The sequence below is a fragment of the Euprymna scolopes genome, chromosome 9, assembly GCF_053919585.1.
Source record: "Euprymna scolopes isolate OS-2025 chromosome 9, ASM5391958v1, whole genome shotgun sequence".
In the NCBI taxonomy this organism is placed as follows: domain Eukaryota; kingdom Metazoa; phylum Mollusca; class Cephalopoda; order Sepiida; family Sepiolidae; genus Euprymna; species Euprymna scolopes.
Window position 1 is genome coordinate 41,409,529 of NC_136490.1, and position 27,577 is coordinate 41,437,105.

The window sequence follows — 27,577 nt, forward strand, 5'->3', positions numbered from 1 at the left end:
CAGTTGTAAAGTTCTACCGATAACAAGATGGCCGACAAGAACATACCGTCGTTTATGGTTCTAAAGTAGAAAACTAGACAAAATACTAATAGTTGGGTGGTTGGTTGTCTTTGTTTTACGGCATATCAACTCTTTTCAGGTTGTTTAATACCAAATCCAGTGATTACGGCATATCAACTCTTTTCAGGTTAATACCAAATCCAGTGATTATGAAGAAAATTTTTTTAATAAAGTATATTTGTTTTTGTCAAGTCGGTTTCTATTCCACCCATAGTTGGGACCCTAACATGTACTACCACTTCGGGTCAGAGTGGACCTGGGAGCAATAGCAATTAAAGGGTGGCTCCCCACTCCCCAAAGCTGGGGCATCACTATCAGATATAGTTTAAGGTAATATCCAGAACCAAATACTAATAGAAATCCGCCACAATAAGTGTCACGGTGACAGTTATTGGGCGGATTTCTATTAGTATTTTGTTTATTTTTTCGTGTTTTGAGATATAAATAACGCTTCGAAGATGCTATATTCGGGATTTTTACCCCTTTTCAGAATTGAATACACTGTTTAAATACGTTAAAACGCACAAAATTTTTCGAATCGAATAAACTTTTAAAAATACGTTAAACACACAAAATTTATCGAGGTAAGTAGAAGAGTTACTTATCTTGCCGTTGGTAATATTTAGTTGTTATATTTTTGAGGTTTTGACCTCTGTTTTCGTTTATTGGCTTTCCTACTAAATACCTGGAAAATTATCGAGTCGTAGTGTAATCTATAAATCTCACCTGTCTGTTTAAATGTATGTATGTATGTATGTAGTCTGCCTAAAACTTTCGACAGAGGCGACGGATTTTCACGAGATCGGTATCAAATTGTAAGACATTTTTGCAAGTCATCGTATCGGTTGGATTGACTTTGCCTAATTTTAACGTCCTGAACTTCCGGTCGTGTAATGGAGTAGGGGTAAGACGTCACTTTCACTTTCTTTTCCGCCTTCGTGTCACGGGTTCGAGCCTGCCTGCCTACTACCATTTAAAAAAAAAATTTTTTTTTTTTTGCTCAACACACACTCCAAACAACCAAACAACGCAGGGCACCCAGGCTAATTTAAAATAAAAATTAATTTTCGCATTTAAACGATCCTCTATTGATAAGCGCAGAAATACTCGTAAATCAGGAGGAGATAACTCAGTATGTCATTGAACTAAGCAATAATGAATGGCAGATCGACAAAATACAAAAACTGATGTTTATTTTAATTAAACTTCTACTCGATAATTTTTTCACAAGTTTTGGTTTTGAATGATACGTACGTATATCAAAGAGATTTTCTTATGTGCTCCATGCTGCATAACCGCTCAGAATCTACATGTGACCATTGTTTTATATCCTTGTCTCCTGGACACATACGGGTATCAAAGCTTCATTATAATATTGAACAAAATTTTGTATTAAGTATCCTTGAGTATCCTAGTGAAAACAATAAAGTTTAATAAGTTTTTCAACTACTGGGCAGAGTTGCATGAAATTTGGCATGGATCACATTTGGAATGCTGAAACTGTCATAAAAAGTGGCAAAATACTACTACTACTACTACTACTACTACTACTACTACTACTACTACTACTACAACAAATGTTCGATATAAAGATTCCAATGTTTGAACAGGTGCACTGGAAGAAAACCGGAGGTTACATCGGCCTAAACGCTGCCAAAATAACCTAAATTAGAATATTAGTCCGAATAATCAAAACAGCATAATTAAAATTTATTGATATGGGTTCTACTTATAGGGGCAACATTTAAATTTATGTAGGTTGACACAGTCAATGGAACGGAACAGGAAGGGGATTCCAAGGGCAACCAGATGTGCTTGTACTGCAACCAAAATAAAGGTGGAAATTTCCAGTATATTATTGAACAGCGATAAAATGACTGCTGGGCATTTATGCCTGAAACTTGGTGGCCAAGTCAGGCATAGAGTGAAGTTTATTTGTATTAAATATGGTTGAATTTCCAAAAGTATTGTGGATTTTTATCAGCGACTCCATGGGTGGGTGGCAACCATCCTGTATAAGAGTTTATGACGTGAGGAATACCCAAGAGAATAAATTAGATTATTTATATATATATATATATATATATATATATATATATATATATATATATATAACGGTGTGATTTTAAAGACATGCATATTACAAAAATAATTGAATTATATTGTGAAGGATGCTAAAACATAAAAAGTAATGACGACTAAGACATTAAAATATAGAAAGAAATAGTAGAAATATGCAAATAAATAAAACTAAAAAAATATATAGTACAAATATCACATAAAATAATTAGTAGTTATACAATGGCACGATTAATGCTCTGGTAAAAAGCGAGGGCTTTAATGTATATTAAAACAAGGGTATGTTATAGTGTTTGGTGTTAGGTTTTTATATATTGGTGGGCGTAAGATTTTTTATATTGGAAAATATATTAGCGGATGTAAGATTGTTAAATATTGTTGGGTTCTAGGTAGTTATATGTTGATGGGTGTAAGATTATCATATCCTGGTAGGTGTAAGATTTTTTTTCATTGATAGGTATGAGGTTGTTATATATTAGTGAGGGCAGAGTTACATATTGATGGGTGCAAGGTTGATATTGTAAGGCTTTCTGTCATTATATATTATTGAGTGTAAGAGTGTTGTATATTCGTCGGTGAATGATTCGTATTTATTTGTGCACGAGGTTGTTATGTAATGGTGGATGCAACTTTATTATAGGTTGGTGGGCGTAAAATTCTTATACATTGGTGCGTGTGAGGGTGGTATATATTGGTGTGTGCAGTGTTGCTACATATTGGTGGATGTAGAACTTTTATATATTAATTGATTTAAGGTTGTTATATATTGGTGGGTGTAAGTTGTTATGTATTGGTGGGCGCAAGCTTGTTATATATTGCTTATTGCAAAATTTTTACATCAATAGGTGAATGTATTTTTTATATATTAGTTCGTGTAAGGTTATATATTAATGAGTGGAAGCTGTTTATTTATTGGTGGATGTATATTGGTGGCTGCAAACTTATATACTGGTGGATGCAAAAATTTTATATATTGATGAGTGTGAGTATAAAGTTGTTATACATCGCTACTTATATAATTATTGATAAATGTATGGTAAAATCGCATTTTTGCCGATTCAAGCAACTTCCTGTTTTGAAAGTGGCCCGAACTTAACGGTGTAATCTGTTCTGAAGACCCCGGCGGAAATGTAGTCCAACACAAGATAAATATCTGAAAACTGATTATTTTCATGGAAATGTATTTAGTTACAGATTTCTTTTTATGTAAATATAATATTTTAAAAATAAATATGTTTATTTACAAAAGTAAACACATAAGAATGTCTGAAAACTGATTGGTTTCGTTGAAATATGTTTACTTACATTTTTTATATAAATATATAATTTTTATAAATAAATGTTTATCTACAAAAATAAAAACATAAGAATATATGAAACTGATTGGTTTCGTTGAAATATATTTATTTTGTTATAAATGTAATATTTTTTATAGATATAATATTTGAAAAAATAAATTTATATATATATGTATATATATATATATATATATATATATATATATATATATATATATATATATATTATAAGTATATTAAATACGTTTATGCTATTTATATGTTTGCTAGAACGAAATTAAATGGAGTCTTAAGTTACATCATTTATTGCGTACGATTTTCAAAACAGAAAGTCTCTTGGATCGGTAAATATGTGGTTATTCCAATTTTATTTTGTTCATAGTTTATTATGTTACAGAGTAAACTTTTCAGCCGTTTGTCAACAAAAAGCTCACCCGGAAGTAAAAATAAAATGCGTAAATTTATTAAAAAGTATTTCTAAAAAATTGATCAATTACCGTAAGTTGATGCTGTTTATGAAACGGGGGTGGGGCGATAGGCATAAAAATAGGAGAAACGCGAGGGAATTGTCATTAGATATTTAGATGAGGGATCAGTTAGTTGCAGAACGTTTCTTCGCAAATTCGAACCATTGTTATTTTTTCTCGTGTCAATAGTAAAAACGTATATATATCTGCACCCAGGTGTGTTCTAGAAATTACACACACACACACACACACACACACACACACACACACACACACACACACTTTTCTTTATTTATACAAATATGATTGGCTACATATGTGCATATATGTTTCAGCTGTGATTCCTTTCGAAATCCAAGATTACTAGACCACTAGTCTCAACTAGAACTTAATAAATTCGAATTTGAAACCAGCTCAGTCTAGTTGACCGATAACGCTGAATTTCGAAGGAAATCACTGCTGAAACATGGATGCACATTTGTAGCCAATAATGATTGTATAAATAAAGAAAAATATACAATATATATATAATTTATATATTTTTTAAATTCAAGTGATGAAATCTAATTAGAGAAAAACGCATTGCAATAACATTAAATTATTATTGCACATTATTTCAATTCAAATATTTTATTTATGTCTTTAATGCACTATTTTTATATTTGCATATAAACATTCAAAAAAAAAAGAGTTACTTGTCTTAATATTCATACATATATTCCTTTATCCGTGGTTTCGATTTCATTTAGTTTCATTTGAACGCTGTCAATACTGGAAGTAAACCTCCGCCACCGTCCCAATACGTAATTAGGTTAACATAATGGCAGTTTCATACGCGGCCTATAACATATACTTTACTGTTCTATACTACAATGGAGTCTGTGTCTATGTTCGTCTCTTGTGGCAGAAGGTGACGATGTTCTCAGACATAAATCCTTTCTGCGGGTAGCCGGTACATTCACGAAGGAGGACAATAAAGGCGATTTTAAAATTCACTACATTTTATTCATCTTGGCCATATAGCTTATTTCCTTAGTGTTTGTTTTATGACTAGGTCAGCATGACAGCAGTTGTCTAAAGCGGCTCTCCCGAAGTATTTTAACAGAACTAGAGCCAAAAGGTGGAGTACAAACGTCACATGATCAAAGAGGCCAATGGCTGAAGAGTTCACGTTAGCTTTCTATTTTGTACGTAACAAATATTTTAATTGGGGAAAAATATTACGTTTAAAGAAAAAAAATGAAGGAAAAAAAAACATATTTTCATTCATATACTCAGACAACAACAATATAACGATGATAAGCGAACCAGTCTGAAGAAACGTTCTGTAATTTTAACCCTTTGCTTGTCCTCTTGGCCATGTTTAATGCATAAAATCAGTCATATAATATCCACATATAGTAAGCATGATCTAACTTTTACACACACACACACACACACATATATTACATGTATAGTATATATATATGTATGTATATGTGCGTATATATATATACATATATATATATGCATACGTATTTATATGTATATGTATATATATGCATATGTTTGTATATATATATGTATATATATGTAATATATATATGTAATATATATGTATATATGTGTATATATATGTATATATGTGTATATATATGTATATATATGTTTGTATATACATGTATATATATGTGTGTATATATATGTATATATATGTGTGTATATATATGTATATATATGCATATGTATATATATGTACATATATGTATATATACATATATATATATACATGCATACGCACATATATATATATATATATATATATATATATATATATATAGAGAGAGAGAGAGGTTGATAGATAGATAGATAGATTGATTGATTGATTGATTGATTGATGAATGGATAGTTAGATATCGCATGATCAGTACCAATATACGTTAGCCTAATACAAAGAGAATCAGATATAACATAATATTTAGTAAGCTACCACGTACGATGCACTGAACGCCAATCTCATACATTAAATACCATGTATGATTTAGTGGACGTCAGCTTCACAGAGTTCCACGTTCGACATACTATGTTTAACTTAGAAATATCATTTTCGATGGTCTGTCATACTTAATTATAGAAATAGAATCCCCGTTAGTCAGTCATGCTTATTTGAGAAATAGAATTTTCTTTCGTCTATCACGTTAAAGTTAGAAAAATATTTTCGTTGGTCTATCACTCAAGTTCAAAATAAGATTTATGTCGGTCTGTTATGCTTAAATTAGAAATAACATTTTCGATTGTCTGTCACACGTAATTTAGAAATAGAATTTTCGTTAGTATGTCATACTTAATTTAGAAATAGAATTTTCGTTAGTCTGCTATGCTCAAATAGAAATAACATTTTAGTTGGTCTATCATTCTTAAGTTCAAAATAAGATATTTGTCGGTCTGTCACATTTAAGTTAAACCGAATTTTCGTTGGTCTGTTATGCTTCAATTTAAAAGAGCATGTTCTACAGGTTTTCATGCTTAAGTTTAAAACAGCAGTTTCTTCCTGTCATGCTTACGTTCGAAATAAGATTTATGTTCGTCTGTCATGTTAAAGTTTAAAATAGCATTTTCGTTGGTCTGTCACGCTTTAAGGTTGAAATTTTATTTTCATCGCAATATGTACAGACTTAATAAGCATATCTCAAGATGTCCTTTGTTGGCTTCTATATATGAAAAACAAATACATTAAATGGCAACTGAACTCAGAGGACAGGCAGATGGCCAATGAAAATGTTAAACATTAAAGGATAAAAAAATTACAAAGCCAGTGGATTGGTGCGGGTTATTGCTTTTATGCCCAGGGTGCCGACTTTGGAATCAAAGGACGGCTGGACTCACCAATATCGGGTACCAACGACTGACTTCTGTCCCTACCCGTTGCACTTCCATAGGAGTACCGATTGTCGTCCAGTGAAGTGCTCCGTCCGGCTCTTGAAAGACTGGGTCCGATTGTTGTGTATCTGTCGCTCCTCTTGTTCACTGGAATCGTAGGGGCTGTGGGTGGGGCTACCGATTTGTAAATATTCGACTGTGAATTGCTCGGATTAACCATTGCTGGTCCTGTTACTCGATAATGTGAAAAGTTGGTTGCGTGGCTGATGGTGGCATAGCCTGATGGTTGTGAACCGGAATGTCGGTTTTTATTGTTGGTAGATCGAACTGTACCGTACTGGTAAGTATGATGGCTGATATTTGGAGAATTCTGTTCATAATTCTGTAAATAAATAAGACACACTTAAATAAAGAAAAACAACGTATGCATTCCCTAATATATATCCTTGTATATATCTACTTATATATAAAAGCCACCTTGTCTATTTGTATGTGTGTGCGCGTGTTCGCTCGTTTCCTATGAAATTCAAAACTGCTGAGCCAAGTTTTTAAAAAAACTTTATACATAAATATATAATATACAAATGTACTTTATCTGTCTGGAAATGTTCTTAAATAGGTTTTGTATCAGAATGCCTTCAATATGTATAGAAAATCGATAATAAAAAAATCCGATTAAAGCACGAACAGCCTGGTTTTGTTAACACTCTTATACAGCCTAACATCATAAGTGAATTTGAGAAGTTTTATCACCGCACAAGCAGAAAAACGAAGCGTATAAAATCAACAGTAGGTTCTATACCATGTAATGTAGAATACAATGTATTGTGGGCTAAGTCACTTTGGGAGGCATGTAAAACTTTCATCCTAGTGCACTGCGGTGGAACAGGCAATCAATCGATTTGGCTGAAAAATCGGTGATTTCACTGATTTCGATAAAAATGAAAGCATTGAACATATAGAAAATTTGTTGATCCTCATTCAATCCCAGGCAACGTCGGGTCTCCCTGCTAGTGAAATAATTAAAAGACAAAATCTCACTCTAGTGGTAATAAAATGCTTAGTCTATGTTTTAATAATTTGCAAGTAATATCATTCATGCTAAGAAAAGACACTTACTAAACTATTTGATTAAAAAAAAAAAGGTCATGGTGAAACCAGATTAGGTTGTCTGAAGATACTGGCTTCATGGCCTAAAATACACCAAAAATTGACGTTATTGTTCTTTTTTCCTTTCTCTTTGCAAAACTCAATCATGTTCTGTAAAGTCAAAAACATCAAGAATAATTTTCCTCTACAAACCAAACCAAACTCCAGAAAAATATTTAAAAATATAAAGAACTTGAAACATAAAAAAACTTTTACCAAAATGACTGGATGCGGCATTAAATAATCTGAAAAAGGTTGATATGCCATAAAACAAAATAACTAAACTAAATAGAAAGTGCTCAGCTGAACTACAGTATTTGCTTCTAAAACATTCACAGCAAGAACTCGTTAAGTAACATCCACTGTGAAACAGTTTTCCTTCTTTCATTTTTGAACTTGAAACTAAACAGAACAGAGTGCAACACAATACCCTAAGGCTGCTTCCCAGCTGACTAAAGCATGGCCGTTTTCAAATCCAATGTTAACAAATTCTTGTTGAGTCACCTTCTTGAGTAATCATTATCTGCCAAGATCCAATCACCATCTCCAATCCTAAAGGTGTTAGTCTCACCATCCACTTGACACAAATCATAATGCTCTTGTCCTCGAGTGGCCTTTCGGCCTTACTGAGATGTGATTCAATAACTAAAAAAAAAACTTATCCCCCACTCTCATCTATGGAAACGGCACTAACCCTATGCAGGTTTAACCGGCTTCCTCCAAAGGAGGAAGTTTCATGGGAGTCTGACATTCACAAGCGGTCTCCAGTCACATGTATATCCTTGCTAGAGAAGATGACAACGTTAGGTTTTTGCAACTCTTGCAGGAAGGTGTCGATGTCCTCCTACATACAGCGCCTGGAATTCTCTAATTGGTCACCCATCTGGTACTGACTAGGTTCAACGTTGTTTAACTTTGGTGATCTAACAATAACCAGTGTCTCAACGCGATTATGCCGTATACGTCTATGCCTAAATTTAAACACAAATTCCACAAACAAAGCTTCTTTCTTATAACCGTCCGTCTGTTGAAGTCTGTTCCGCTAGCCTGCTTCCCAGCTGACTACAATATGATCGGCTTCAAGTCCAATATAAACAAGTTCTTGTTGAGTCGTCCATTTAAATAATTAAATTCAATGCAACTTCCATCATTGACATTTACTATGCTGCTGTCTCGATGATCACCATGCACTCATTAACGTTTATCCTCGAGTAGCATTTGGACCTCATAAATGGTGACTCCTTTATGAAAAAGTTTATTCATGAAAACAAATAATTGTCTCTTTGTGCTTAGGAGTTAGGGTTGGGGTTAACTTTGGATTTTAGATTAAAGACACGGTGGAACGTTTATCCCATTTATATAAAATTTAACAGATGATCTCGCTAAATTATTTATAACTGAACAGTATATATTTGGAAAATTGGTGGCCTAATGCCTGGGAGGATGGAATTCAGATGTAAACATATGCTACACTTTAATCCGAATTACGTGAAAAAAAAAACATACTTTCTTACCTTTACACCATGCCCAACATTGTCTAAGGCAGAATAATCTATTGGGTTCCGGACATATTCTATTTTCTTCTGCGATTTGGTGGGCATCACGATGCCCCCCTTTGAGTTTAGTGGCATCGGTATGATGTCCTTCTTTCGCAATATGTTAGCAATACTTCGTCTGCTGACTTTCTGTTCGTGAAACGTGATCATCTGAAACGGAAGTTAAATAATCAAATGAGGAAAGCAATCGGACACTTTCAGACCCCCACCCCCACCCCCACCTTCTACATTACATGACGGGTAAATCATCTTCCTCATCAGCTTTGAAAATCTAGTTGGCGATGTCCTCCCTTCAACCTCTTCCTCACAGAAAATACGTTGCGATTCTGTCTCTACTCTATCGTTATTTTCATGGCAAATGCTCGACTGAGCTTCAATCTGTGCGTCTCCCCTTGTCAAACTTTCACAACAACCACTCGTCCAACAACAACCACTGTCAACAATTTCTCTCCACTCCCTATCTGTGCCTACATCGAAACGCAGATTTCATGAATGAAGTTTCTGTCCTAGAACTAGCCGCCTGTGGCACTCTGTACTGTGGCCCTGCTTTCTAGCTGACTACAACATGGTCATTTTCGTCCAATGTAAATAAGTTTGTTCCCTTAAATAATCGAATACTACCTAATTTCCACCACAAACGATCATTATGTTGTTGTCTCATTGACTACCTTACATTTATTAAGCATTATCCTCAAATGGTATTCACGCCTTGATAAGTGGTGATTCCCTTGTAAAAAAAATAATGCCTCATGCTCAGTTGATGTTTCTTTGGTCTTCTCAGCATGGATTTTGTTTGATGTCACTTTTCAAACTTTAAGTGTATTTTTTTTTTTTTACAAAGGGGTCACCATATATCAAAGCCTGGAAGCCACTTAAGGATAACGGTTAATGCGTGTACGATAGTCATTGGGACAATGGAGTAGTAATAGTTAGTAGTGGACATTTGGTATGATTATATTATTTAAGAGGACGATTGAATAAGAATTTGTGTACATTGGACTTGAAGACGACAGTACTGTAGTCAGTTGGAAAACACAATAGCAGAACAAAGTTCCACAGGCGGGCAGTTCTGGGAAAGAAGCTTTATTTATGGAATTCATGTTTAGGTTTAAGTACCAATAGAGAGGGGGAAATTTTTTATGGTTGTTTTAGCTAGACAAGTGTATTTTGTTAAAGATTGGCAAGAAGGGGGGACTATAAATTGGAGCTCAGTCGAGCACTGACCACGAAAATAACGATAGAGCAGAGACAGGCTCGCAACATCTCTTCTGTTGGAAAGAGATTGCAGAGAAGAGGAAAGGGCATCATCTACTAGATTTTGAAGAACAAAACAGTAGTATCTTTTTTTGCATAATAGACCATGGTTGGGCTTTTAAGACTTTTATTTTTCTATTTTTTTTTATTGCTGCATATTATCAAGGCCTGCTGGCTGACGCTGGTTGACCTCTGTCATGACTGGAATGCCAATTCCAGAGATAAGAAGCTTTATACCATTGTTTCCATTTTTCTGTCTGATATGTAAATGGTTGAGGGGCCATTTTTATCCTGAATACTGACCTGCCAGTATTTCTTTTTGCTTTTTATTTTTATTAAATGCTGCTCTATTAAGAGAGAGAGAGAGAGAGAGAGAGAGAGAGAGAGAGATAGAGAGAGAGAGAGAGAGAGAGAGAGAGAGAGAGAGAGAGAGAGAGAGAGAGAGAGAGAGAGTGCCCCCTGTCCACAATTTAGGGGACATGTTGGATGGCTTGAACAGACAGTATACCATTTGGGGTGGGGGATCTTTTAATACTTGGTCATGGTTTACTTTCAATGGGAAGTATTCTCATATCAGCCTCTCTGCTAAACTCCTGTACAAAGAGATCGAAGACACCCGAGGGTGAGGGCGACGGTGACGGCGAGGGCGGTGTCTTGTAGGGATTCAAGTTTATCTTCATTGAAAAGTGGAAACCATGTATCTCTAAGAAGTTGTTTTAAGTTCAGCTAATGGTACACTCGAACATTAAGCCTTCATATCATCCCCTCACTTTCTCCCACAGCGACTTTTGTCCCTATTGCTTTCAATAGATACTTATCCAGATCACGACATCAAACTTCTTCAAACACTCTTGGATAAAGTGTTATCTGCTTTTACAATTCTTAATTACTCTTAAATCTATTTCCCATCACCATCTACTACATATTGCATTCATATTATCACTGTCATAGCCGAGCAGAGGGCAGTTCTGGGTCGAAGGAAAACGGTAGAGAAAATATAAGTAGCTAACACTGTATTGCAAGGTTAATCTAGAGTACATGTAAGCTTAGACCATGTATCCTATATCTTCTAGTTAAGAGGAGTGCGCTACTGTTATGGCCCAGAAAGGTCACTAAGGAAAACATGGACACAGTTATAGGCTACGAAAGATAATTTGTATTGAAACACCATAGAATATACAGAGAGCAACAGTTGTAGCACGTAACTCCAAGATAATGTAATAAGAAAGTACACAGGTCACCCTGGGAGTCGGCATCTCTTGCCCTATTTATACAGTTTGGAAGAGTTCATATCTTGTACATGGGGGAGTCACCACAACAACAAATATATGCTCTGAGTTTTCGCCTATGTTTGTCAGAGTCTTTATGGAAGAGTGTGAGGTGAGCTATCCAGTCATGCCAAACTGGTTAGAGATTGAGAAGTCTAGGTTTGTTTCACTTAGTACTAGGTAATCTGGGGAGTTTACATTGTGAATCCATTCGTTACTATCTATGCAGATGATACAGTTATCTGTGGAAGCACTTAGGAGAGTATTTATAATTAGGATCTTTCCTTTCTAACGTGGTTCAATAATTGGTGGTTAAAGGAGGGTAACTTGGTTCTAAAGGTATCAAGATACTTTCGAAACAAAATTGCTCTTCCTTAACCATCAATTCTTGGTTACTCATTTCTTCCCAGTTGTAATGACCAGGGCTGTGATAACAGCATATTCTTTTCATTCTTTTGACTCTCAATTATATATCCGACACAGTTAGACACAATTAATCAACTGAGAACCACATCATATATAAAAACATGTAAGAAATTAACGGGTATATACTCAAGAGTCAAAACAATGAAAAGAATACTTTGCTGTCACAGTCCTAGTAATGACCGACTCTCTCGTTGAGGAAGCACAATTGTTTAAGTTCCTAGCACTGACTTCAACTCCAAAACTGAAGTGGAAGAGTTGCATCAAATCTGTTGCTAAAGCCGTAGAGAATGAAGAATGCAGAAGTGATATTGGAAAGTAAGGCGTATTTTGATGCCAAAAATAAACCATACTACGAAAAGGCATCAAATTATTACCGAAACATTAGAATCATGGAACTATGTTGATAAATAAAGTCGAATTTTATCTATATATCGTTGTTTTATTAATTTAGGCCGGCACTTATTGAGTGATGTGCTATTTTTGTGACTTTGAAGGATCGATAATAAATGTATATTTACACATTTGTGTATTTATTAGTGATGGGACGATTTTCCACAATTCTGATACAATTACCTCTTTTGAAAAAAAAACTATATATTAAGAAATATAAAAAGAATTTTTACATTTCTTAATATATAGTTTTTTTTTTATTGAATTACTGCAAAAACGCATGTAATATGTGCATATATTTTCACAAATGTAAAAATACACATATGGGTGTGACCTATAGATTTTAGTTTCATTGGTAGTTTTAAATCAATATATATTTATCATTTCATCATTAATGGAAAATTACGTTTAAAAAAAACAATAAAAAGAATATAAAACGTGAGATTAGAAAGAACGATCACGTGCGAATTTGTAGTTTTTAAATAAACAGATATTTATTTATTTAAAGTTTAAAATTTTCGGCTTATAAAAAAGCCTTCATCAGGATTTTTTAAAAAACAATACAATATATTTTTTTCTTTTTTCTTTTCTTATGTGCCATGATGTCATCTAGCAGAGCGGTTGTGTATTGTAAGTCAAGTGGTAAGCGCTGTTCGTACGCGAATGTGTTGTATAAGTATTAATCCACTTTCGTTTTGATACGGATTCTGATACCCTAAAATGATACGATTTTTTATATTCCCGATTCTGATTCTGATTAATCTTCCACACACTAGTAATTACAGAAGTACAGGATAGTATGTTACCGAAAGGCTGGTACAAGACTGGATGTTTAGTTTCTTCACACCACAGGAAGATGTGGCACACGACTGGAAGGTGAGAAAAATCAAGTCAGCATCTATTAAGAAGGACAACTCTGTTCTATCAAAAATTCCCTGGACAGCCCCATTGGCATTTCCAACTGAGCCAACTTAAGCAGTTAATAATAAAATAACTCATTCCTAAAAAGAAAATACAAGGCCTTGGATGGGGGGGGGCTCCTAGAAATTATACTTCAACCCAACAGATAATAAGTCATTGAAATAGTCTAGTTTCTAAAAAACTGATTGCAAAGCTCTTAGGAAAGATAACTCTAGAGGCTATAATGTCTAGAAGAGTCTATAATGTCTGTAATGTCCAGAAGAATCTATAATGTCCATACTGTTCAGAAGAGTCTATAATGTCTATAATCTCTTGAAGAATCTATAATCCTTATGTCTAGAAGAGTCTATAATTCCTATGTCCAGAAAAGTCTATAATGTCTATAAGGTCTAGAAGAGTCTATAATGCCTATAATGTTCAAAAGAGTCTATAATGTCTATAATTTCTAGAAGAGTCTATAATGTCTATAATACCCAGAAAAATCTTTAATGTCTATAATGTCCAGAAGAGTCTATAATGTTTTTAATGTCTAAAAGAGTCTATAGTATCTATAATATCCAGAAGAGTCTATAATTTCTATGTCTAGAAGAGTCTATAATGTCAAGAAGAGTCTATAACCCTTATGTCCAGAAGAGTCTATAATGTCTATAATGTCTACGAAAGTCTATAATGTCTAAAAGAGTCTGTAGTATCTATAATGTCCAGAAGAGTCTATAATTGCTATGTCTAGAAGTGTCTATAATGTTTATAATGCCCAGAAAAATCTATAATGTCTATAATGTCCAGAAGAGTCTATAATGTCTATAATGTCTAAAAGTGTCTATAATATCTGTAATGTCAAGAACAGTCTATAATTCCTATGCCTAGAAGAGTCTATAATGTCTAAAAGAGTCTATAATGTCTGTAATGTTTAGAAGAGTCTACCATGTCTATAATTTTTAGAAGAGTTTATAATGTCTGTAATGTCCAGAAGAATCTATAATGTCTATAATGTCTAGTAGAGTCAACAAACATTCACAAAAGCAAGTTGATCACTATTATAGCATAACAGTTATATGTAAAAAACATTATTCAGATTTATCCATATTCCTCATTAAATGTGTTGAACTGGTTTCATTGAAATCAATAAATTTTACCAAAATGAGTGGAAAAAAAAGACTGTTGGATATTCAGGAGTGAAACCTGATGGGTTGGTATTGATTGAAATTTATTTATACCAAATTTGTCTCCTTGGATTGTATAACGGATTGTCAATTTTATTAACAATTTCACGAGTAAGTGGCATTTCATTTGCATCTACTAATTTTATCTACCATCTGCGTTTTAAATCCTGTACATGATTGGCTAGATAAAACCTCCAATGTTTTGCAGTTCATATGCTCATTTCTGTGTTAGCGTAAATGTTTGATGCTTTCTGCATAAAGAGACTTAAACAATTATAGTAAGTGATGCTTAATGCGGATGTATTTACCACCATTTGTGATAAGTAATATTCATTAACTTATTTTTTTCTCACGATTAAAACAAACATCACTAATGGGTTGCATTGAAGTTACGCCCCCCCCTTCACCCGCCCACCTGTGCTTTAAACTGATTGATTTACCGCAAATAAATGCTTTAATTGCTAATCGTGTTTATGGTATTTCTATTTGAACTATTCTAGGTTTATATATATCTACTAGCAGGGTTACCCGGCATTTCCCAGGGCAAAGGTGTAACATAACGTTTATCCCTCTCTCTTTTTCTATTTCCCTATCACATTTCCTTCTTCTTCTTCTTCTTCTTCTTCTTCTTCTTCTTCTTCTTCTTCTTCTTCTTCTTTTCTTACCCTGTCCCTCTCTCTGGACATACACACACACATAATCTGAGTATATGTAAAGGGAAGTAACTCCGTAAGAAAAAATTAGAGTTACTTACGAACACACACACACACACACACACACACACACACACACACACACACACACACACACACACACATAAATAAATAAAACGAAAATAAAATGTTGATATCATAACGTGTTTTCCCAAACAGTTTGCTTGTTTATTCAAATTTTTTAGATTTTAATTTTCAAGATACTTAAAAGGCTTACAAATTTCAATTTTTAACAATGCAGCAAACACGCACCTTAAAGCTGACTGGAGAGTTCCAAAAGAACAGAACCACGTGCGTCAAGAACACCTAGCACAACGTTGATTCAGCAACACAAAGAATGGACACAGTTTTTATTTGCAAGGAAAAGAAAAAAAAAAAGAAAAGAACTCTCTTTTTCTCTGAAAAAGGATGGTTTTATCCGAAATTAATAACAAATATTTCAATTAATAAAAAGAAAAGAAAATGTTTGCAATTTGTATGTTTGTCTTATGTTTTCGAATTTTAATTTTAAAGATGCTTACAAAAGTTTACGAATTTCAATTTATATATATATATATATATATATATATATATATATATATATATATATATATGCTTGATTATAGCTGTGTAGAAGCATTTAGTTGTCTGCTATCTCTCTCTCTCTTTCTCTCTCTCTCTCTATCTATCTGTTTATCTATATGATTATCTATCTATCTAGCGATGAGTGGACAACAGAGATTTGAATGGTGACATGTTTTGACAGCTATCAAACTTTGTGACTGGGCCAGTTTGCACCGGAAAGTATCCGAACAGGGACGGACGCAATATGTCAAGTGTCACATGTTCCAGTTTGTGCAAGCATAATCAAAGTTGGATTTGAGATGGTGAACAAACAAGATGGGTTTAGAAGGTTTCCCCAAAACGGAGGGGATGGTCTCAGAATTGAGACATAGACCCCTCCCCCAAGCCAAAGATCATCGGTTACTCCATTTCTGCTGATGAGATGCTTAGGAGTGAATAAACAATATAATAAAACCACACATTCGTCTTGGGTCCCTGTTTTGAACCGTTTCATTGAAACAAGTTCCAGCTCCCCCCAAAGGTGATTGATTAATCCTCCAGAAGTGACCAGCAGCAGAAACAGGTATGTCGTCACATGATGAATATATATATATATATATATATATATATATATATATATATATATATATATATATGTTTACATACAAGCATACACCTATAATACTAGACGAGTAATAGGTTGTTAAAATAGACATTAAGGACGAGGACAACAGTTTGTCATACCAAAAATACAACGCACATAGATATTTATATGGTCCATTAATTAATAAAGGAACTATAAGTATGATTTAGATAATAACAACATACAGCTACACGACATATATATATAGCAGCTACACCACACACACACACACACACACACACACACACACACACACATAAAGGGTCGTTCCAAAGTAAAACCTTTTACTTTTTTAAAACTTAAATTTAATTTAAAATTAGGTGATTTGCCTTTCTATAATAAACAGTATATCGCGCATGCGCGTGTGTGTAGTAAGTCGTGGAGATAAATGGAGCTGGCTCAAACCATTCTGGATGAATGCTGTCCCAAATACAAGTAGCAGTAATCTATTAAGTTAGTCAGTTTCTCGTAGTTAGACCTAAATAGCATTGTATTTATCTGACAAATCGATATTTCATCTGCGTAAGTTTTTAACTTGTTTTCTTTACATATGAGGGTAGTTCCAAAAGTAAAGCCTCCTATTTTTTTAACTTAAAAAGTTTAAGAGCTACAGAAGGAGGAAGTTGTACCATTAAAGCGAGTGACCGTTTGTGCATCAAAATTTATTTTTACTACATAGTCAACACCATTCTTAATGCACTTTTGCCAGGAATACAATGACGCGTCTTTGCTTCTGATGCTCGTCCATGAAAAGGATTGATTTCTTAAAGTCTCACACCGTCAATATTTGCAACAAAAAAATGAAACTTTCAAGTCATGAATGCATAAGTTCAGTAATCATAACAATGCAACTGACAATCCCCACTGATTTATTTGGGCGGAATAAAAAAATAAGAGACCTTAATTTGGGAACGCCTTTCGTATATATTAATCTATGTATAAATAATCATGTTTTTGTGTATGTATATGTACATGTGTTTGTGCGATGTTTGTGTTTTACTGGAGAAAGGAAGATCAGAGAATCTACATAAAACCTGAAAGTGCATTCTTATGTAAATTTTACTGGCCAAGACAATGGAATGGAATTCTGAACATTTAAGTGGGCTTCTATCGATACATGGGGACACATTCCCCTTAAAATTTCCAATACATTTTATCTTTATGATTTTCAAATTATATATATATAACATTTTTGAGCGAGGGCAATAGAAATAGTCTTAGATCTCTATGTTACCTTCTATGTATCAGATATCTGCATGCCCCACTTTTTAATGACTTATGGACACAAAACCTCCATAAACTTTATTTAGGTAGTATTATTCATTATCTCTGGTAAAACCAAGAATGTAGACTGGCATGAGCATTCTCATGACAGTTTTCTGAGCTTTACTACTTCCGGAATTGGAACTAGGTGCTTTCTTTACGATGCATATTACTAGAAGACTGCCATACAAGTCCAACGGGTTTCCTCTGTTCAGTTTTGTTTTTCAACAAAGCCCCTCTCCTTCCACCTAGATGTATTGGCTTTACCAGAGCTGAAGAATTCCATCTATCCAATGTATGGTAACCGTCCTCAATATCAGAGAGTAGCTAATAGCTAATACACATTCGTCTGAGCTCCATTCTCTGGTCCCTTCTCGCCAATCTTTTTCAAAAAACACCCGACTAGCTGAAACCACCGTCAATAATTTTCCCCACTCCCTATCTGTGCCTAAATCAAAACGTAGATACCATGAACAAAACTTCTTTCTTAGAACTGCACGCCTGTGGAACTCTGTTCCGCTTACCTGTTTCCCTCCCGACTTCAACCTGGATGTCTTCAAGTCCAACACAAACAAATTCCTGATGAACCGCCCCCCCCCCCCTAAGTAATGACACCTTACCAATTCTCCAATACTATTGCTACACTATCCCTTTGATTACTGTACACACAATAACCCTTATCCCTGAGTGGCCATTGGGCCTTGATAAGTGGTGAACTCCATGTAAAAAAACAAAAAGAACAAAAAAACCTGGCACTGTGAAAGACATGGGCGTTCATCTCCCTGATGTATTATACAGAATAACTTGATTTTTAATGAAATTTATACCATATATATATATATATGACACTAATTCAAAACGTATCATAAATTTCAGCTTTTTGTGATTATATAAGCAGACAAAATGGGAGGAGGGCTAGTAAAAACAAAGAAATTAATATGGTATTAAATTACATAATAATAATAATAATAATAATAATAATAATCCTCATTCAATCCCGAGCAACGCTGGGTCCTTCAGCTTAATAAAAAAATCTACAATAATTTCTGCAATCCAATTATATTTGGTACAAGTAAAATTCAGTTCATGTCTGTTTCAGTCATTAATGTCCACACGTGTTTATTTTACGGACAATTAGTGATACGCTCCAGAGGCACAGCTCTCCATTGTAAGCACATCTTGTAAAATGATCGATAACTATTTAGTTCAGAATCATTTTAATAGATTTCATGTTTGAGATAAAAATCCAGGGGATAAGGTTGAGTGATTGCGAAGCCCATTTAAAATTAATGAACAAACATTTTTTTTTTACCGTGCATGTTTTTTCCAAAATCAGTAATTGATGAGGATGCATACAACACAGTGTCTGACCTCATCTGATGACATGACGTCATTTTACCTGACCACAGGTGGCGTGCATGACAACTGCCATACTGCAGAGATAGTCTGAGTTATTTGAAAACAAATGATGCAAAGCATTTATATAATAATAATAATAATAATAATAATAATAATAATAATCTGATATACATGGACGATCTGAAACTTTTTGCAAGGATCGAAAAGGAGCTAGAGACACTAATTAACACTACCAGGATCTTCAGCCAAGATATCCAAATGGAATTTGGAATGGAAAAGTGCGCACTACTAGTTATAAAAAAGGGAAAACTAGAAACGACAGAAGGCATGGAACTACCCAAGCAAACAGAAATGAGGGCACTAGGGGAACAAGACAACTATAAATACTTGAGAATTCTGGAAGCAGACACCATCAGAACAACAGAAATGAAAGAGAAAATTGGAAAGGTATACCTCAGGAGAACAAGAAAACTCCTGGAAACTAAATTATATAGCAGAAACCTAATAAAAGGTATAAATACATGGGCAGTGTCACTAGTGAGATACTCTGGACCGTTTATAGGATGGACAAAAGAAGAACTGAGACAGCTTGACCAGAAAACCAGGAAACTCATGACTATGCATAATGCACTACACCCAAAGGGTGATATTGACAGACTCTACGTGAAAAGGAAAGACGGCGGGAGAGGACTGATCTCTATAGAAGACTGTGTGAAGGACACAAAAGAAGAACTAGAAAAATACATAATGCAAAATACTGAAAGGATAATTATGGCAGCGAGAGACACGGAGAAAACCAACAAAACAGAAAACAGAGAGACAAATGACAAAACGAGAAAAGAGAAATGGGAAGAGAAACAACTCCACGGAAGATTCCTAAGAATGACAAAATATGAGAATAACGAAAACACCTGGACATGGATGCGAAAAGGACATATAAACCGAGAAACTGAATCCCTAATAACCGCAGCACAAGATAACTCGATAAGAACCAACCATATCAAAGCAAGGATCGATAAAACACAAGAAAACAGCAAATACAGACTCTGTGGACAAAGAGACGAAACGATAAACCATATAGTAAGTGAATGCAGCAAACTGGCCCAAAAGGAATACAAAAACAGGCATGACCAAGTGGGGAGGGCAGTGCACTGGGAATTGTGCAAATGGCTGCATTTTGAGCATACAGATAAATGGTACAAGCATAAACCCGCAACAGCACTCAAAAACGACAACCACAAAATCCTATGGGACATGGACCTACAGATGGACAAACCCATCCAAGCAAGAAGACCAGATGTCGTAATAATTTACAAGAAAGAGAAATCCTGTCAAATCGTAGACTTTGCTGTCCCAGCTGACCACAGGGTGAGTATGAAAGAAAAAGAAAAACGAAGCAAATACACAGAACTAGCCAGAGAGTTAAAAGGGATTTGGATGATGAAGAAAATCAAAATAGTACCGATAATAGTAGGAGCACTAGGAACAATCCCAAAAAATCTGGAAAAAAGAATGGCAGAAATTGGAATCAGAGGAATAGCTGCAAAAATACAACGCCTAACGATAATAAAAACGGCTGAAATATTAAGGAAAACCCTTGAATGCGGAGAATAACACAAGACAATATAAGGAAGAAGCTTTACAGGGAATGAAGAACACCGAAGCTGCAGATCTGCATGTTCTACACCCCCCCATCATGCATCTCTCCATTGTTTCACTACCGTTCCCTCCCCAAATGTGATAACGAAGAGCTGAGAAGGGTCAAGGAGGATGGAAAGACCGAGGAGGGGGCACTGACCAGACCTCTGCTGGACAAGTGTGAAGAGAATTAGGATCTTGGGGAGGATTAGTGCCACTCAAATTTCAGTATAAACCAATGGCCACTGCCAACGAGAAATCAATGGTAAGAGGCTGTTGCGATGATGCAAATTTATTTGCAAATGCTATCGAAGGAGGAGGAGAGAGCTGGACGTCTGGGGAGACTTGTTGTCACTCAGCTTCCAGAGAACACCACAGGTCTCCAATCAGATCGTTTGCTGACTCGTGTGAAAGCTCCAGGTTAGCCAATAATAATAATGATAATAATAAAGTAACAGAGTGCAGATGCGCATATGGCTGCAGTAGCAGCTACAGCCAACATATGCAAATGACCAAGCCATGTGCGAGGTGACGTCGCGATGAAGAAGATGGAAAGGAACAAATTATAAATAGAGAAAAACGTTGTGGTTAGAGAAGGAAAGAGATATAAACATGCCCGGAAGTGACAGGCAAAACACATCAGACAAAGACAGATAACCACATGATCGACAGGACAGCATCTGGTTAATCACATTGGAGTACGAGAAAACTTTTGGATAAGAGACAAGGCGTTATTCTGGAAGTACCTGTAAATAAATGTCTGCTGTTTTAATTAAAAACAAAAAGGTAAGGCGAATTTTTTCCTTCTTTTTGTTTACTTGCGACTGTCTACATACAATGTGTGGGTCCCGAGTGTTGATATATAGCAACTACATTAGCTCAACTAGGTCAAGAAGAATCGAAAGATTGAGAAGAGAAAGCACTAACAAGACCTCTACTAGATGAATGCGAAAAGGACTGGGGCCTCGGAAAGACTTATTGCCACCAAAATTAAAGCGATAACCAATGGGTGCTGCCAAAAAGAAATCAATGGTAAACGTTCCTTATTTTGCCCAATTCATTTGCAAATATTATCAAAAGAGGTGGAGAGTACTGGAAATCTTATTGTCACTCAAACTCCAGGGAATAGCACAGGTTGTTCTCAAAGAAAAATCTTTAATGAGGGCTTGTGTGAAACATCATAGTGAATAATAATAATAATAATAATAATAATAATAATAATAATAATAATAATAATAATAATAATACATTTTTGTGTCACCATTAATTAGTGCCACACGAAATAAATAAGGAGGGTCAAAAGAGAATGGAAATATCAGAAAGAGAAAGTGATAACTGTTGGATGAGTGCGAGGAGAACTAGGACCTTAGGGAGGCTGATTGCCACCCATGTCCCAGTAAAGACCAACTGCCGCTACCAATGTGAAATCAATGGTAGATGTCTATTGCGATAACACAAATTAATTTAGCTATTGTGATAACGCAAATTAATTTGCAAAAGGTTGTTTAAAGAGGTGGAAAGTACTGGAAATCTGGACAGACTTGCTGTCAGTCAGCCTCCAGGGAACACCACAGGCTGTTCTCAAAGAGAAAGCTTTGATGATGGCTTGTATAAGACCTCCTAGTGAACAACAACAACAATAATATAAATAATAATGATAATAATAATAATAATAATAATAATAATAATAATAATAATAAAAAGGAGAAACGGAGCAAACACACAGAGCTAGCCAGAGAGCTGAAAGGAATATGGAAGATGAAGAAAATCAAAATAATACCTATAATAGTAGGAGCACTAGGAACAATCCCGAAAAACTGTGAAAAAAGAATGGGAGAAATTGGAATTAGAGGAATGACTGGAAAAATACAACAAACAACAATAATGAAAACAGCTGAAATATTAAGGAAAATCCTTGAATTTGGAAACTAACGCACACAAACCACATGCGCAGACCAGACAAACTGCTACAGGGACAAAACATGAAGAACTACAAGGAACCAAGAACATCAAAGCTGCATGCCTATAAGTTCTCTAGCCCCTCCCCCATCCCCCATTACCACATCACTATCCCCCCCCCAAAAAACAGAGAAAGACCGAGGAGTGAGCCCTGACCAGCCCTCCACTGTATAAGTGCGAAGAGAACTGGGGTCTTGGGGAGGCTTATTGCCACTCAAATTCTAGTAAAGACCAATGCCCACTGCCAACAAGAAATTAACGGCAAGCCGCTGTTGCGATAATGCAAATTTATTTGCAAATATTATCGAAAGAGGTGGAGAGTACTGGAAAATCTGGGGAGACTTGTCTCTCAGCTTCCAGGGAACACCGCAGGCTGTATTCAATGAGGTCTTTGATGACTTGTGTGAAAGCTCGTTGTGAGCCAATCATAATAATAAAATATTCTGAAAATCAAAGTTGACAGAAAAGGTTTTACTTACTGTTGATAATTCATTAATGGTCGACTCAGCTTCGTGAATGCTTCCGCTCTCAAGTTCTAAGAACTGCAGGAATTTTTCAGCCGCCATACCAATCTGATTCGCCACACATGCCAACGAATGGATTGCATAGTTGACTGTACTGCTAAATGCAGCTTTTTTGTCTTCTTCCTAAAAGTAAACAAATAAATAGTATATATAAATTAATGTTGATGCGTATAAAATCTAGAATTAGCAAACAAAAACTGTTTCATCTCATACATGGCATCGTCTTGTTGGACTTTTGGAGTTTTCTTTTAAACGGAGGCACATTTATCAAGGCCCAAAAGACACTCGAGGACAAGACTTAACGAATTTTGATTAGTTAAGGGAGCGGCTCAACAAGAACTTGTTTAGATTGGACTTAAAGCCCACCATATTGTAGTCAGCCAGGAAGCAGGCCAGTTGAACAGTGTTCCACAGGCAGGCAGTTTTAGGAAAGAAGCTTTGTTCATGGAATCGGTGTTTGGATTTAGGCACAAATAGAGAAGGGGGGAATTATTGATAGTGGTTGTAGCTAGTCGAGTGCTTTTTTTGGCAAGAGGGAACCATAGATTGAAGCTCAGACGAGCATTTCCTATGAAAATAACGATAGAACAGAGACAGGCTTGAAACGTCTCTTCTGCGGGAAAGAGGTTACAGAAAATAGAAAAGGACGTGACCTACTAGATTTCGAAGCTGGTTTTGAATTATTTCAAGGTAAGATAGACTGCAACGAGCAGCTCCGACCTAGATGTGGCAACTGTACTTCATTTCAGAACATACTTGGCTCTTATACAGATAGAGGATTGCATCGGCTGTAAGATACCTTATGGATCGGTAAAATGATTCCGCTATTCTTCCAGCGATATTGGTAATAGATTTGATGAATGTGTTCCATTTCAGATCAGGAGTGAAAGTCCGAGAACCTTGTCAAGACATGGTGCTTCCCCATGACAACAGCAATTCATTTCAATTGTGGGCAAAATGGGAGTCAAAACGATTTTTATGAAAAGAGAGAAACTTAGTATTAGATGCATTAAAATAAACCAGCAACCCTTTTCCCTATTTTTCCCCATTGCTCCATGTGCTCAAGATCAGAAGAGAGAGAATCAGAAAGATCTTTGTCATTGCCGGCCTTTGAAGTGTTGCTATAGATTGTGGTATCGTCTGCATAAATGTCTACGAATGATCTAAGAATGTGATTTGGGATATAAATGGTGAAGATCAAGAAGAGAGTTTGGCCCTTAAAAAATCCGTGTTTACTCGGATTCGTAGCATATTGTTAAGAACAGAAAATCGTCATTCATTTTATTTCCTTCCTAGTAAGATAGGACGACTGCCATACTATCGACGCTCCTCCTGTGCTAGTGTTAGAAAGAAAAAAGGAAAGAGGAGAAAGTATAACAAAAGAAGCAGGAAATATATTTATCAGGTGAACGAATGTACGGGAAAAAGGGTTGGTGGAATGACAATAGGTTGGAAGTTGTTCACCAAGGAACACAAAAGGAAAGTGAAATGAGATTGTTGGTCAAGATGTGGCGATGATTGGGGCCAGAAAAGTCGATATGGTTAGAATTAGTTTATGGTCACTCTTATGAGTAGAATAAACTTGCGATTATCTTGGGTTTGCGATGGTTGAGGGCAATTAGAGTTGAGGGCAGTTGCGAGTTGGACACAGTAGAATACTCGCAAGTCATGGCTCGGAGCAGATGTGGAAATGAATTGATTAACTGATGACAAAGAGGGCCTAAGATGTGGATTATAGCGTGTAGAGGGTCGATGGTGTTACACACACACCCACAGTACAACTAATATTTGCAGAATGCGTTGGAGTTTGTGTTTTTTGTGTTTTGCTTTATTTTTTATATTTGTTAACCCGTGCGTGCCTCCTCAACAGCCGCTAATGTAAAAGACGGTGACACGATACCATTCTCAACACAATCTTCTGTCCGTGCAAGAGTCAAATATGTCATAAGATGAAATATTTCCTGTCTTGACAGTCTGCAGAAACGTCTTCGAAATTTATGCAATGACCTTTTCGCTTCCCTACTTCCTCTTTCTCACAACGGATCTATCTCTGCTTCATCGATACTTTAATGGTAGGTGCTAGACTGAGTTCCAATCTATGGTCCCTCCCCATAAAACATTTGCGACAAATAAACGTCTAGCTGAGACAAATGCAAACAACGTTCCTCACTCTCTATCTGTGCTCAAAACTAAACAAAAATTCCATGAACATAGTTTCTTTCCTTCAATTGTCCGTCTGTGGAACACAATACCAAGGTCTGCTTCTTGACTGACTAAAACATGGTCGTCTTTATATCTAAGTTGAATAAATTTCTGTTGCACCTTCCATTTAGATAATCTAGTCCTACCCAATATCCAACGTGCCTGGTCTGTTTTCTCATCATCTACCTAATCCTTGAGTGGCCTCCAGGCCTTGATAAATGATAATCTTCCAAGTAAAGTAAAAAAGATGAAAGAGAATATGACAGCGTCGGGGTTGGCGACTACGATCAAGGGGAGCTAATTCCTTTTCTGTTCCAGAAGGAGTTACCTCTTCCTTTTTACTTCTGTTATGTGAGAATGGACCGAGAGAGACGCTAGCAGTTGCCATTAAGAAGATGATTTTGAATCCGAGTAAACGAAGATGCCGATATATTATTTATTCGTCTTTTTTTGGGTTTTTTTTTTGCATAGGTGTCACCACTTATCAAGGCCCGGAGGCCAATCGAGGATAAGGGTTAATGAGTGTACAGTGGTCAAGGAGAACATGTCGTAGTCATCGTTTGTAGTGGAAATTTGGTAAATGGGATTACTTAAGGTGACGTTTACATTGGATTAGGATACTACCAGATTGTAGTCAGCTGGAAAACAGGCAAACGGAAGAGACTTCCACAGGCGTGCAGTTCTAAGAAAGAAACTTTGTTCATGGAATCTACGTTTAGGTTTAAGGCACAGATAATAGATGGAGGAAATTATTGACAGTGGTTTCAGAGAGACGAGTGTCCTTCGTGAAAGTTTGGCTAGGGGGGAACCATAGATTGGAGCTTAGACGAGCACTTGCCATGAAAATAACAATAAAGCAGACAGGCCCGCAACGTCTCTTCTGTGGGAAAGAGGTTGCAGGGAAGAGAAAAGGGCATCTTCTACTAGGCTACAAAGTCTATTTTTAACTCTATCAAGGCAGGATAAGTTATTTCTAGCAGTTCTTATCCAGATGTGGCACTTATGTCAGTAATGATCGTGACACAGAAACTCTAGGTCAGAATCTATCCATTTAATACGAATAGTTGGTTAGTTTTTGATCTTGACATAGTATTTCCGTTTTTTTTAGTTCCTTACATCAGGTGGCTTTGTAACTTTATCCAACACGTTTACACACAGGACCCACACGTTGCGGACACAGTCGCAAAGGAGACAGAAGAATAGAAAAGAACTCTGTTTTTGTTGTACAACGACATTTATTTCCTCTATCTCTCGCCACGCGTGACTTCTCATTTCTGCTGTGACGTCTCTCACGTGATCGTTTTCTCTAACGTGATTTCTAACGTCATCCACATCACTAACGTGATCTCGAACGTCATCCACGTCTCTAACGTGATCGTCTTCTCGAAGGTGCCCTCTCCTTTTTATAGTCTTTTTTTTTTTTCCTAAACGTGACGCCATTTCGCTCACGACTCGGTATTTGTATATAACCGTCCGCGCTATGTTAAAGCTCCATGACTTGTCTGAAGCAATTTTCATGAAAATAAATAAATAAATAAATAACAAAACAAAACAAAACAAAAAAAAACAAAAAACAAAACAACAACAAAAAAAAAAACAACTCTTTTTTTTTTTTACATTTTGGAAGTATTTTATGACGGGAGTATTTTGGGGTAGGGTTTTTCTAAAATAATATCTCTATTTTAAAATAGAGCATTAATCTCAATGCTCCTTCAAACGATTTACATTATCCATTCTTCAAGCTGAGGCATGTTATTTTTGTTATCGACTTCAACATCTGTCGTACCCGTAACTTATTCATAATATGCAATGGCGAAAATGACGTCAAACTAAATCGAATAAT

General features: G+C 35.6%; 1 protein-coding gene across 5 annotated transcripts in view; it reads right to left on the minus strand.

Annotated features, from left to right (window-relative positions):
- LOC145284526 (abl interactor 1-like) overlaps positions 1-27,577 on the minus strand; it is a 172,184-nt gene that overhangs the window by 28,606 nt on the left and 116,001 nt on the right. For 3 of the 5 annotated variants that reach the window (XM_080133413.1, XM_080133414.1, XM_080133415.1), the window contains exons 3-5: positions 23,488-23,655; positions 9,427-9,618; positions 6,770-7,145 (exon numbers count right to left, since the gene is read on the minus strand). In XM_080133413.1, coding sequence (XP_079989539.1) covers positions 6,770-7,145; positions 9,427-9,618; positions 23,488-23,655 — 736 coding nt within the window. The remainder of the gene's footprint in view (positions 1-6,769; positions 7,146-9,426; positions 9,619-23,487; positions 23,656-27,577) is intronic. The other 2 variants (XM_080133416.1, XM_080133417.1) reach the window with 1 other exon arrangement.